Source organism: Acromyrmex echinatior, chromosome 8 (genome assembly GCF_024713525.1).
Source record: "Acromyrmex echinatior isolate Ae372 chromosome 8, ASM2471352v2, whole genome shotgun sequence".
In the NCBI taxonomy this organism is placed as follows: Eukaryota; Metazoa; Arthropoda; class Insecta; order Hymenoptera; family Formicidae; genus Acromyrmex; species Acromyrmex echinatior.
The window spans coordinates 10,624,115-10,637,143 of record NC_141859.1 but is presented as its reverse complement, the minus strand read 5'-3'; the positions used below and the strand labels follow the sequence as shown (position 1 = coordinate 10,637,143).

The 13,029-nt window shown below is 37.3% G+C and overlaps 2 protein-coding genes across 12 annotated transcripts in view; one reads left to right on the top strand and one right to left on the bottom strand.

The window, feature by feature from the left end:
• The first annotated feature begins 719 nt into the window (after positions 1–719).
• LOC105151429 (uncharacterized) overlaps positions 720–13,029 on the top strand; it is a 32,688-nt gene continuing 20,378 nt past the window's right edge. For 3 of the 10 annotated variants that reach the window (XM_087409099.1, XM_087409100.1, XM_087409092.1), the window contains exons 1-4: positions 720–1,317; positions 3,517–3,855; positions 4,512–4,799; positions 5,081–6,832. In XM_087409099.1, coding sequence (XP_087265225.1) covers positions 3,631–3,855; positions 4,512–4,799; positions 5,081–6,832 — 2,265 coding nt within the window. In that variant the 5' untranslated portion in view covers positions 720–1,317; positions 3,517–3,630. Of the gene's footprint in view, positions 1,318–2,761; positions 2,953–3,516; positions 3,856–4,511; positions 4,800–5,080; positions 6,833–13,029 lie in introns of all 10 variants that reach the window. The other 7 variants (XM_087409102.1, XM_087409101.1, XM_087409097.1 and 4 more) reach the window with 6 other exon arrangements.
• Positions 6,865–13,005, bottom strand: LOC105151416 (carbohydrate sulfotransferase 8). 2 transcript variants are annotated; one of them, XM_087409109.1, is made up of 5 exons: positions 10,283–13,005; positions 9,492–10,074; positions 9,057–9,388; positions 8,429–8,628; positions 6,865–7,953 (listed from the first exon to the last, which is right to left on the bottom strand). In XM_087409109.1, exons 2-5 carry the CDS (start codon positions 9,914–9,916, stop codon positions 7,723–7,725), a joined length of 1,188 nt encoding a protein of 395 aa, XP_087265235.1. In that variant the 5' UTR covers positions 9,917–10,074; positions 10,283–13,005; the 3' UTR covers positions 6,865–7,722. The 2 variants fall into 2 exon arrangements, with proteins under 2 accessions (XP_087265235.1, XP_087265236.1); XM_087409110.1 differs by having other exon boundaries at positions 9,492–9,640; positions 9,709–13,003.

The following is a 13,029-nucleotide window of genomic DNA, read 5'->3' as shown; positions in this document are numbered from 1 at the left end:
TCCAGTGACTTGCTTACGACTACATTTCTTCTTCTTGAGAACACAAGTACAACTTATAAATATTCATATGTGCTGTCAGAAACATAAATATTATTGCAAGAAATAGATAAAACATCGCTCTACCCTACTAATGATGGATCTATAATTGTATATCGCTATTCATTAATTAGGAAGTTTCGTAATGAACGCGATTAAGAACTTCGGTATATCAAATCGATCGTAAGGGAAATACGTGTTTTGTCATAACGTAAGATGACTTCCCTTTCTAAGAAAACGGTAAAATCGGCAGATTGAATTGCGGCACTATATGCGGGTGTACCGCTAATAGCAAACGAGCTTGATAAGACTCGCGATATGAACCGGGCATTACAAGCGAAATCGATCAACCGTTGCCGCTTCACTCCGTTTCTGCATTCGTCGCTGAAACTTCGTTTATTCGAAATTCTTTCTCTAATCGCCCGGAAGCGTGTCCGCTGGGAATTCCCCGTGATGGAATTTCGAAATTGTCCGTGTTCAGTTTCATGAATATCGCGTGCCGTCTTGCGCATTCATTGGCATACATTCGTTATAGCTTCTATCACTGCAAGCACACGTACAATCCTTCATACTTTCCGCAGTCAGCGAGATAAATTTTTTTTTCGTTAATCGTTTCTTACAACGTCAGGATAACGTTTGGATCGATGAGAGGAGAATCGTCGAAGGGAAAGATTTTTGATTCGCGAAAGAGGAGAAACTTTCCTTGGACTGAATAATGAAGGGATTAATCAGAGTCAGTAAAGCAAGACTGACGCATTGTAAATATTAGACAAACGGATATAGCTCGTCAAAGCTTCGACAACTAAACACGAGCAGGATATACTTCACAAACGAATAATTAAGATATCCACGTGTAACATTACTTTCAAACGTATTCTTCAAAATAATCGAAAAGATTATTCCACGACTACATCTATTTTCCATTGATTAACACATCGTTAGAGTATTATTCTACGCACTACGGGGTGGAAGACAATTTGTTGGAGTGTGCAAAAAAAACTCTTTACTCGTCCCTGTCTTCCCGCGCGAGGATACTTTGACGATGATTTATTTCTCTCAGTATCTCTATCAAGGTACTCGCAACGCTACAGTTCGTTGTAAAGTATAAGACGATTCTCTCTCGCCAAAGTGGGGAGAGAGACGGACGGGGGTGGTCGATATTAACTGCGAAGCAGTTCCTTCCCTGATGGAGAACACGGTGGCGGATAGTCACATGCCGGCCGCGGTCGAATGCAGACTCTCGCCGTTGTATCCGCGCGTTCCATCGCCGCTTCACATAAAGTAAGCTTTATCTCGCCAATTAATTACAATAAATAATAAATCAATAATTATAATAACTCGCCAAAGTGCGCTGATAACATCGCAATTGCATTTCTAAGCGACTACAATTATTTTCTTACATTATCTTATTAGCAGAATTTTCTTAAATGCTTATCTTTATTTTCTTACTTTTGGTTGCATTTTCTAAACAATACATGCACTTTTTATTCAAATGCATTCTGTTTTTTATAATTTTTCATGAAACTTCAAAATTACGAGTAACTCCTATGAAGCTATATTTTCACAATTGCAATACTTTTGATTGAGAGACGTTGACTAAGCGTTTTAAAATTTTTAATAAAATTTTGAATATATGTGTTTAATATTTCAAATTTTTGTGAAATGGAAGTATTTTGATATTTTTAAAATATATTATATATCCTTTTAATAATATATTCGCAAGTTACATAAATTCATTTTTATACTATCTATAGATACTATCTATAGAAAGTATACTTTCTTTTCTCTCTTTTTCTTATTATTTTAAAAGTTATATGGAATATTTTTAAAGATATCCGATTTAAAATAATTTTGCAAATAATAATTTAGTTATGAATTATTCTATTAATAAACATTTCCTGAAAACTCTTATAGACAGATAAAAGCAAAAAAAATTTTATGAGATTAATTATAAATCTTAGAAATCAAGAGATGACTTCCTTAACTTTTTTCTGTAGTCTTTATTTTGAATTCTGTAATTAGAATAATTAAGAATAATAACATAAAAGTTAAACAATTATTTCCAGAATGGAAATAAAGTGGAAATAACTAGTTACAATTCTGAAAATCGAGCTTAAGATTAAAAAATTTTATATAACTTCACTTGATAATCCTGATAAAATTCTGTTTACAAATTTTCTTAAATTTATCAAACAAACTATATAATAATCTTATAATCAAGTACAGTGCTTCGTTATCTTTTAAAAAAAAAGCACGAGAATTTTAATTATTATCTTGCATATCTCAAGAAAATATATAAGCAGTACGCACGTTTTGCCCCGTATTATGCAATCGCGTTTCGTGCGTGCTACTTTTTTACACTGGGTTCATATCGTGAAAGATTTAATAGAGATAAACTTGGCGACTCCCTCTCGCGAGGCGATTTTTCCTTAAAAGTATCGGTTTACCCACATAATATTGATGCAATTTTAACGTTAATATTGTTCAAATACTTCTATCATCTTTCGGCCATCAGATACAATCAGACGAGAACATTTTTTTACCTCCGTATAAATGCGCATATTGGGGATGTACATTCTTGGGAAAAAGACAAAGCGGAAGACGTGCACCTGACTGTGTTTTGATCGGTTTTTCTTATTTATAAGACAACGCGTTCGTGAATTATGCACTTTGTTTCGCAAGTAATACCATTCATATCACATGACAAACGTTGCCTCTTTGACAGCGATAGCTGTCTTTGCAACGTCAATCGTGCATCATACATCCCGGAAGCAAAACAAACGTCAGTCATTCACCGTCGATTCCGAAGGAAGTCGTGACGGTGATGAGGAACTGTAGGATGATGGACGTTTAGAAGGACTCGACTTCTCTCATTCGAGTAATATCGAATATAATATTAAAGCGAGGCGCAATCAGGTGCGAGTTGCATGTTCCTCCACTGGTGCGGCTTCTCTCGCTTCGGACGTCACAATCCAATATACTTCCAATATATTACTTACACGATGAAGGAATCTTAATACGTTAAATTCAATTCGCGCATCAGTGGAATAACAGATTTTACGTATTCGTGATTTTACGTTTCACCCTTTAAATTGCCAATAAAAGCTCCAATAATTCTACGACTAGGATTGCACATTCGCTAGAATTTTTAAGGAACCTCGGCCTTACATGTCGATCGTTAAATTGGCATACTTTTATGTCAGCACATCCGGTCTTTATAATCCTAGTTAAGTTAGTTAACTTAGTAATAAGAATCGATCTATCTTTTCCTTGTATTACTATCATTATCGTTGCTATCATTATTACACTACTATCAAACCTCTTTTTCTACCTTCGATAATTTTAAGAAGCTATCTACCAATTTTTTCGCAATTTATATATAGGAAGATTTACGAAGAAGGGGCGCGAATATTAATCTTAAAGTTCAAAGGTAAAGGCGAGAGAGTATATCAATTTTGTACTCATACAATTTTACTTTAGCATAGCAATCGCACATATATGCCACTGGGATCATCGATAAATGGTGAGGAGTCAAATTCGCGGGAGATCATGACGGACAATCGGTGGTACCCGAAGGACGAGACGTAGGGGGATATGTCCGGCTGCTTGTCGTCATCTATGACAGGATCGACAGATGCGGGGCCGCTGCAGCCCCAGGAAGAACCCGCTTCGCTTCCCGTCGCTCGACCATCGTCCTTGTCGGAGAACGCATCGGCCGCACGGCGAAGTAATCGTCATCGTCATCAGTCGCGACGTAGGATGACGTCCGCTCCGCTGTCTGGACAAACAATACAATTGACACCTCTTTGGGAACATGTGGTACGTTCGGGATAAGAATTTTATATTCTCTAAGTTCTTTGGAGTAGAAAATATCTAAAGAAAATTGAGCCAGTCTTGAAAAAGAGTGGCTCAATTTTAAGAGTAAAATTTCACTCTTCAAAGTGAGACGCAACTAAAAGTTTTAAGCTGGGTTCTTCCACTTTTCGATAAACTTCAGCTCACTGTCTTATTCTCTTACTCTCTTATGCTCTTACTCTTCTCTCTAAATTTCATGGAATAAAATCTCACTCGAAGAGACTGAAAATTTAGCCTGTCTTGAAAAAAGAGTGAAAATGCGGCCACTCTTGCTCAAGATTTTCACTCTTTTTAGAATGAGATTTACTCTTTTGAAATGAGATTCTTCACTCCAAAAGAGAGAAATTTCAATCCCTTTTTGAACAAGAGTGACTGTATTTTCACTCTTTTTTCAATACAGGCTAAATTTTCAGTCTCTTCGAGTGAGATTTTACTCCACGAGATTTAGAGAGTTTTACTCTATTGTTTATCCACTAGAGTATCCAATAAATTATCACATAGTTTATCTGAAGATGGAACAACCCTAGAGAGTACTCTTGCCGCGTATTTCTATGTATTTTATCTCCTAGTTTTCCTTTTTGAAAGTGAATAAATTTGACATGCTGATTGTCTTTGGCTAGGTGCGTACGCATAGGTTTCCATCTGAAGTTGACACGCAGGCCACCTTCATCGAGATCTCCGAGAGACTTCGGGATCCGGAATGGGAGGTTCGCCAACACGCCCTGCGGGTGCTGATGGACGTTTTACCGACGCTGAGCACCGATGTCATTGACAAGGTCATGCAACCAGTGGTGCCGGAGCTGATCAATAATTTAGGACATCCAGCGCCGGCCGTTCGTAAGGGCGCCTTGGACACGCTGCGGGTCTACCTGGTTCATAGCCCCAACAGAGAAAACATGGTTCAAAACGTAAGCACCTGTAACTTATTTTTTTTTTCATCTGTAGCTTTCTTTTAAATCTATATTTATCACCTTTCTGGATCTAAAAATTTCTTCAATTAATGGGAACTTACCAAAGCATTATTTCGATGACAATTCTTTTCTATAAATACATTTTAAGTTCAATTGCTTTTAAATTCAAATACTGTACGAATTTCTAAAACTTCTCTATGGTCTCTTCTAAAACTCGTTTATGGACATTTAATTTTTATGAAGATAACGATATTAAGAAATATTTTCATTTATTTTAGATCCTTCACGACGGCTTAAATCGCCCAGATGCTCATAATCCGTTTCAAACAAACGTGACGACAGGCATAATCCTGAGCGCACCTCTGTTGCTCTTTCCATCCTCGAACAGTCCTCCTCCAACAACGCAAATCCTGAAGGATGCCACGATCGCCTTCGCTTCGCGATTGGTCCAGGTACCACATCAAGAAGCCGTTCTGAAATCTCTCATGAAGATCCGTGACGCAGTTGGTGAGGAAGAATTCGAGAGTTACTTGACAGATTATGACGACAAGTTTAAGAAGAACATCGATATTCTCTCCAAAATCTATAATATCAAGTCGACCAAAAAGAAGCAAGATAAGAATCGTACGCAGGACATTATGAAGGCTGATAAGAAAGAGCGCGCCTTCGACAAATCCTGGGATAGCGACAGCGACACTTCTGGTATCGCCGAAGAGGAAGATGAGATACCACCGTCGAGAGTCGTTCTAGAGACTGAGATCAAGTTCAACGAGGAGACGGCCATCACGATGACAATTCTGGAGGAAAAGGACGATGATGATAGCGAGGACAACGAAGGAAAGAAAAACAAAATCGGTAATGACGTGATGAACGAGGAATCATCGTCTGCAGATAAACGCAGGACACCCAGACGCGTCCACTTTGGCGGCGAGATCGTGAAGCTAAGGACACCCGATAGCGACGATACAGAATCAATCGAGATAACGCCTAAGACAAGGATCCCACTTCCGGTGTCGCCGGCTACAAAGATGCCAGAAATGATGAGGAGACGACCATCATCGCAACCCTGCAGTCCTCACATGGAGAAGCGAGGGTCAAGGAGAGCTTCCAGGTCGGCGTCCAGCAGTCCCAAGAGAGAGTACACGCACAACGCGCAGCTGAGTCCTAAGAAGAGTATTCTGACGAAGACGGGTGGACCTCTAATTGTAATCAATTCAGTGACGCCAACGGAAGAAATGAAGAACACGAAAAAAATTAAAAAAAATAGTGAAACGATTCTAGAAAATGAATCCCCTCGCAGTAGTTCGCAAGAAATTAATGAAATATTAAAGAAAGAAGATATTACGTTAGATCAGACTACTCCGGCGTCAGCAAATAGTGAAGACAAATTGACAATAAAAAGCAAGGATGAAAATGATCTATCTGTTCAGGTTGCAGCGATAGAAACCTCGAAAAACATATCTTTAAAGGGGGAACAAGCGATGAGTCTTAAGAGAGACGGTCACGCGGACACGATTGATTCGAACAGAAGCAATATTTCTGAAGCCTCTTCGAGGCAAGAGAAGAATTATGTGATGACAAAATCATCAAGTCCAGAACGAAAGAAGACACTCCGAGATAAGGACGACAGCTTCGAGTTAGAAAGGGAATGTTTGAACGAACAGAAATTGTCAGGAAACAGTTTGTCTCGCAGGTCCAACAGTTTCCCTTTCGGATCGCCAGTAAACGAGTGCAATGCTCAAATAGATCGTCTGATCGGCGGCGACTTCATCGACGATGACGACGACGACGATGATGAACAGGATGTGCGTACCTGCAACATAATTACAGACGATCGTGCGGTGACTGTTGTGAACGGCGAGGGACGAAAAGAGTGGCATAGCCAATACGATAAAAAGGAAGGGATCGCGTCGGAAGGGAACGAAAGTGTCACTTGTAGTAGCAGCGAGGGCGAGGGTAAACCGCAGGAACCCAGCTGGGAGGAATTGGGGTTGGTTGGCCAGGAGGTGTTGGATGACCTGCACAACAAGGTAAAAGATCGGATATTTAATAAATACCAGTATTTTATGCGCGTGCAAATTTATTACATAAAACATATCGTTAATTTTTTTATGAAATATTTACAATTAGTATAAATGCATCTTTTGGTAAATGCAATGCTTTGCACATATTATCTCCCTCGTCGAAATTTATGGTTATAAATAGTAACTATATTTTTGGTATCCCTCTTGAAATTCCTCAAATAATATTATATTAAGCTGATCGAAGTATTGATATTTAATGTCGGATTATACACAATTATATATAGATTATAGAAATTATATAAAAGTTAATTCACAAATAACAAAGGAAAAAGATCTTCAAAACTGTGAACGGATCCAGTTAATTCAGTTGAGCTCATAGACCTCAATACATTATATATTACAATTAGAAAAAATTGTGATGTTATGCTTTAAAGAAATTTAAGTTAGATGTGACTTTGTGGAAATTCGCGTGAGATTCATTTGGCACCATTTTTGCCGCGTGTTAGCAGGGTAATGCCCTGCTTCAGATTGTCGCGATCCTTGACGATTAACGTGTTCACTTGAGGACCCTTGACTTTAGGACAAACCGCCGATCCGATACATTAAGTATGGTGAGAAGTAGGTCGATCGATTTTCGTCGTCGACAAAAGTTCGTCGCGTGACGTAACGTGATTTAAGCTCCATCAATTATCAGGATTACGTGTGCGCGTATACGGGCTTAACGTACTTTTCTCTTTTATTTTTTTTAAATCTCTCTCTAAACGAATGAGATGCCTGCTCTGTGGGCCATCAATGGTTTACATCAGTGTTCTAGACACGTTAATTATTATATTATTATAAAACAAAAATTATGCTTTTAATAGATGTTGACACAAAGTTCACTCGATCAATTTTAATTAATTAATAGACGTAGCGTATTCGTAATAAATGTCAGGTGAATAATCGAACAGTTCAAAATCCAGCCTTAACTTCTCATACAATCTTTGCACCATCTCTTTGTTTAACTGGCTGAAGTATATCTTGGAGGCGTTAGCATAACTGTTACTATGTCTCCATCTGGGCTTGATCTTGTCTTGCAATCCTAATTTATTGATCGCATACACCTGATCTCTCCATAGCGATTCCACCTGCAAAATTATTATTACATTACAAGAGCTTTAAAATAATCGCTGATATGATGTTTCGTTAAAAATTTCAATACATATATATCTACACTTTAACATACAACTAACACTTTTGAACTTTTTTTTTGTTGATACTAATAGAAATACCTCCCTCCCCCCCCGATTATTATTGACTGTTTTTACTTTTTAAATTAATATTATATGTTTTGTATAAAATATATAATTTTTAAATATTTTCAATAATTATGTTTTATACTAAATGAAATATTTAATTTTTTACCACTTTTTTATTTTCACAGTAATTCATTCGCTTGGTACTTCCATTACCCACAAAGTAGCACAACAGCGACTACAAAGCGCTGAAAAAGTGCTTATATACTTTTTTAACGCTTTATAGGCTCTGTGTGCTACTTTTAGTGTTAACGCAAAATATTACAAGATTATGACAGTCAGCGATCTCGGATGCAAATTTCGATACCTTCGCGATGATGTCGTATTTGATAAGGCACGGCGTGCAAAAGAGATAATATGGCATCCAATGATCGTCTTCGTAACTGCCTAGGTCAGTCTCGATCATGTATTCGACGAACTCTCGGAAAGTTGGTTCCACCCCAGCCGGCGGCGGTACACCCTCGCGTTGGATCACTTGATTCGGCTGTGGCTCCGTGAAATTTTCTTCTGAAAGTTTATCGGATTCATTGCTGTTCTTTATCTTTTTTTTAAAATAAAATTAAATAAAATATATTCAACACGTTTCCAAAATTTAAAATTTAACCCTTCAATCAATGGATACGTGGCGAATACAGTAAAAAATTATATATTTTTATGCGAATTTTGTTATAACATCTAAAAAATTATCCTACATCTTTCGAATATTAAAGAGCAGTTTGGCACAGACTTTATCTCGTTTTCATTTCTATGTTTTTAATGAAAACGTTATGAAACATGATAATGAAAAGGTGAAAAAATAATTATTTATCGACAGAAGGATTAATCGCGAAAATAAATCTGTCCTTACTGTAATGGTTATCGTGCAGAGTAAAGAAAAGGATTTTTAATCAATTTTTAATCATTTCTCTCTCATTTCTTTTCTTCCCACGACTTACTACGATACTTCTGCACAATCTTGGCCCCGAATTTGCGATAGAAGTAAAGCGTCCCGTGTTCTCGTCCGACGATGGAGTTCTCCAATTTATCACGATAAGCGCTTAACAACCTCTCAAAAGGATGCCGCACGATCAACAACTTTCTGCTCGTTGTCAGAATGTGATCGGCTTCAGGATACTCAAGTTCCGGTATCGTTCTCCTGGCGATAGTCGACAGCTGTTCTTTACCGCTGTTCAGCGTCTCCTCGGGCACGTTCATTAACAGACAAAGATTGTAGAGCCAGGTCGTGGTGCCGGCTTTATACACCGGACAGTACGATATGTTGTGCACTCTGCGCAGAAATCATCATCTTGTGGGTACCTTGACACCTTCGATAAGGATCGATCGTTAATAGTTTTTTATTTTCTTCTTCTTTTCTGATACTTTTTACGAACCTGTCCATATAGAAGACGGCATACTGCGGCGCAGGTGGATGCTTGAATAGAGAATCATCGGCGAGCTTTCGATAAAACCCCAAATTATACTTTTTACAAACTCTTTCAACGTTCAACGATCGTCGTGTGTTGTCCGCTTCGACTTCGATCTGAGATATTATAAATGATTCAGAATTATATCGATCTCCTTGAGATTTTAAATCTCTCAGTGACTTACCATCAGTTTTCTCAGATCGTCGTCGATGGGAAGAGGTCTGCTCTCGTCGCCAATAACGGCGAGAGATAGCTTCAGCGTCAAGAAGATAACTCCAAGGCAGACGATGATTTGAAGTATCCGGAAGAGTGCGCGTTTCCGTTGCCGCGACATGATTATATCGGTATGGCGAGATGTGGTTCTCACGTTCACAGTTTTGCGAATGTATCATTTGGCGTATCCTCCGCTTGTGACTTTGCAACGGCGGAATTTTCTAAAACCCATGAGATGAACATTCTCTCTGCCTTCTGCCGAGGCAACTGACTGACCGGTTTCGTAAAACTGTTTCCCGACAGTGATGGATCTAAAATACTGCCAGCCCCAAGCAATCTGTTTGATAACAAATGATTAGATACAAAGTATTGTTATAAGTGCGCCATTTTTTTATGACTTTTTGGATGATTCTGTCAGCATATATTGATTGCTTTATAACGAACTGTTTTAATGTCTCCTATAATATCTAATATCTAATATTGATTGCAGATGTAAAAAGTGTATGTACATATAGCTGTATTTTAATTTCTACTACATAAAGTACCTTTATATTATTTTGATTAATTTTAACGAGAGATAGGAAAGATAGGTAAACCAGTCCAGTAGATAAGTCCACTCCTGAAGTTTGAATGGGGAATGTCATGGTCAAAGAATTCCATGTTCTAGCATACTAATTCCGTTAGCTCAGCTATCCAAACGATGTCCAATCGCTCTCGATAGCATCATATAACTTTTTAATAAAAATGTTCGCTTTTCACGTTTCAGCCCGAGAGAAAAACACGATCGCTACCCTGATAGAGACCTAAAACCAATACAAAATGATAAACATTCGATTAATTAAGCTATTGATCAGCGATAAAATTTATCACTGCGAAAAAGTCGATCTTAAATAACTAATATAGGATGCTTTCTTTTTAAGAGACATAGTCGTCAAGTATCATTCTATCTTTGTTATTCATTGAATATGCCAAGAATTAAGGATAGAACGATGTTTGTGTCGACTGTATCTTCTAAAAGAAAAGCAGTCATAGATCAATTACAATAATATAAGACCAAGGCTGCTAAATTTGTATAAGGAAACATTGTACTCGCAGTACTAATGCATATATGATTAAAGTTCCAGCAACGATCACCGTTATTCGCAAGTATGCCTTATGTTCATTCAGTGAGTAACTTCAAGGTCGCTGCACCGGCTGCACTAGACCTTTTTATGAATGCACGTGCGACCTCGCGTCTACGAGAGGCCTGTGAAAATAAATACCGATTCCACACGATCGATTTCCGTGGGACGTCGTTCGTCGCAATCAAGGGAACGAAATATATATATGTCTAGGCGAATACATATATATATCTATCTCGAACAAGGCTTCGACTTATTCGCAACATCGTACGCTGCATAATTGATCCGCGATGTCACCTGCGGGTTCTATCTCACCTGGGCTAGCTGCTTTAAAGTTTAATGTAAAGTCGATTCTCGGCAAAAATTTAACAGAGTTGCTTGACGTAATCTTTTTTCATTTAAATATTTAGGAAATTAAATTTGCAAATAATGTTATTACAGAATATTATTATGGAAGTAGTATTTTTCGAAATGTATTTTGTTTTTTTATGGTCTCTATCTCTACAGTACAAAGTTGCATAAAAGTTGCAGAAGGTTGTTTTGTAGTGATATTGCTGCAAATTCTGTGCCGTATGGATGTAGTTTCCATACACAGATTATTTCAATAATATCCCTATAAGCGCAAAATATTTCTAGAATGTTATATGGTTATTATTAAAAAATTAAAATAAGTTATTATAATATTTCGAAAATACCATATAATATTTTTTAATATTTTGAGAGTATCCTATAGAAGTTATATACTCCACTTATATAATATTCTAGGTATTATATCTTAATACTCTTGAAATATTATTAAAATATTTATAAATATTAATTATTCTTAATTTAGTCAATTTGAATTCACAATTTAGTAACGAAAAGTTCTTATCAGTTTCCTGCATCTTGTGCTAAAAAAACCTTTTCGCATGATTTTAAGTACATATCCAGTTCTACAATTGTAAAGTAAATTTTGTTATAATACTTTTTAATGTTTATAATTAACAATATTACATTACCATTAAATAATGTTACTTTTAATAATCATACAATATTATCAGGAGTATGAACATATAATCTTTCATTAATATTTCGAGAATATTACTTAATATTATATAATTTTAGTACAATATTCTTAAAATGTTACATTTAATATTTTTAAGAGATGTCTAAAATATTACTTAATACCAAATAATATTATACGCTTATAGGGATTAGTAACATTGCAAACGTTACAGCATTACTGCAAGCTTCTGTGTTAAATGAGCTGCTATTCTTCGCTAATTAAGTCGCGAAATCATGATAATTTCGATAATTTATGAGAGATGCAAAAATCCTTCGAGGACGTGACTTTTCCTTTCTAATTGATTCATGACGAGAATAAATAATGTCACTTCTATTCTTCTTTACGATATAAAGTCGAGTTTACGAGCGCAAACACTCTTACGCCACGCCGCGCGATACGACTCTCCGAGGCTGATATCAGCGCCCGTATGAATATTCCGCGGGTGAAAAACGACGAGAGATCTACCTCGCGGATCGTTATGCTAGAGAAGGCGTATAAGAGAGGGCAAACGCGCTCTGTAAGCCGCAAGAAAATAATTAGGCACGTGTTGCGTGCCGCGTCGTTCAGGTCCAGGAAAGCGTCATTCCCGTGTATATGCAAATCGTCGGCAATTGTACCCGTCGCGTTGCACCGACGTGGCTGTAAGTGCAATTTTCAAACTGTTCTCTGATTCATTGTGGCGCAAGTAGGCAGATATATATCGATAGATACGCTCCGCTTAGACTTGTCACCTTTGTTCGCCGTTCGTCGACTTGAAAACGTGTCTTTAAAAAAGCGAGAGCGGATGAGAAAAAACGTTAAAAAAAATATCGAAAAGGTAATATCGCATACACCGATCCGTGAGGAATACGTTAAAAAAATATTAATGCGAGGTCTGTATCGATTCCGCGGTTATAGAGCCTGATAGAAGTGCACGCGGTGAGAATGCGGATGTATTGCGTTCAGTTCCGCTGCGACGATCAATAATGTCGACTGTGAATTTCTAGCGACACTGTTCACCTGTTTGTAATTATATCTGTATCGCATGAGGAATTCTTTTATTCTGATATGTTTTTATTGAGGAGGAAGAAATAGAAGAAAATCGCGGAAGTAGAAGAAACTCAAGTAAGACTCTCTTCTCTTAGTA

Bases quoted from the DNA above. Each gene is read 5' to 3' on its own strand.
- LOC105151416 (XM_087409109.1), bottom strand. From the start codon at position 9,916: ATGATACATTCGCAAAACTGTGAACGTGAGAACCACATCTCGCCATAC. The intron at 8,629-9,056 runs GTAAGTCGTGGG...ATAAACTTTCAG, and splicing joins GATTGTGCAGAAGTATCGTA to AAGAAAATTTCACGGAGCCA. The intron at 7,954-8,428 runs GTATCGAAATTT...ATAATTTTGCAG, and splicing joins AATACGACATCATCGCGAAG to GTGGAATCGCTATGGAGAGA.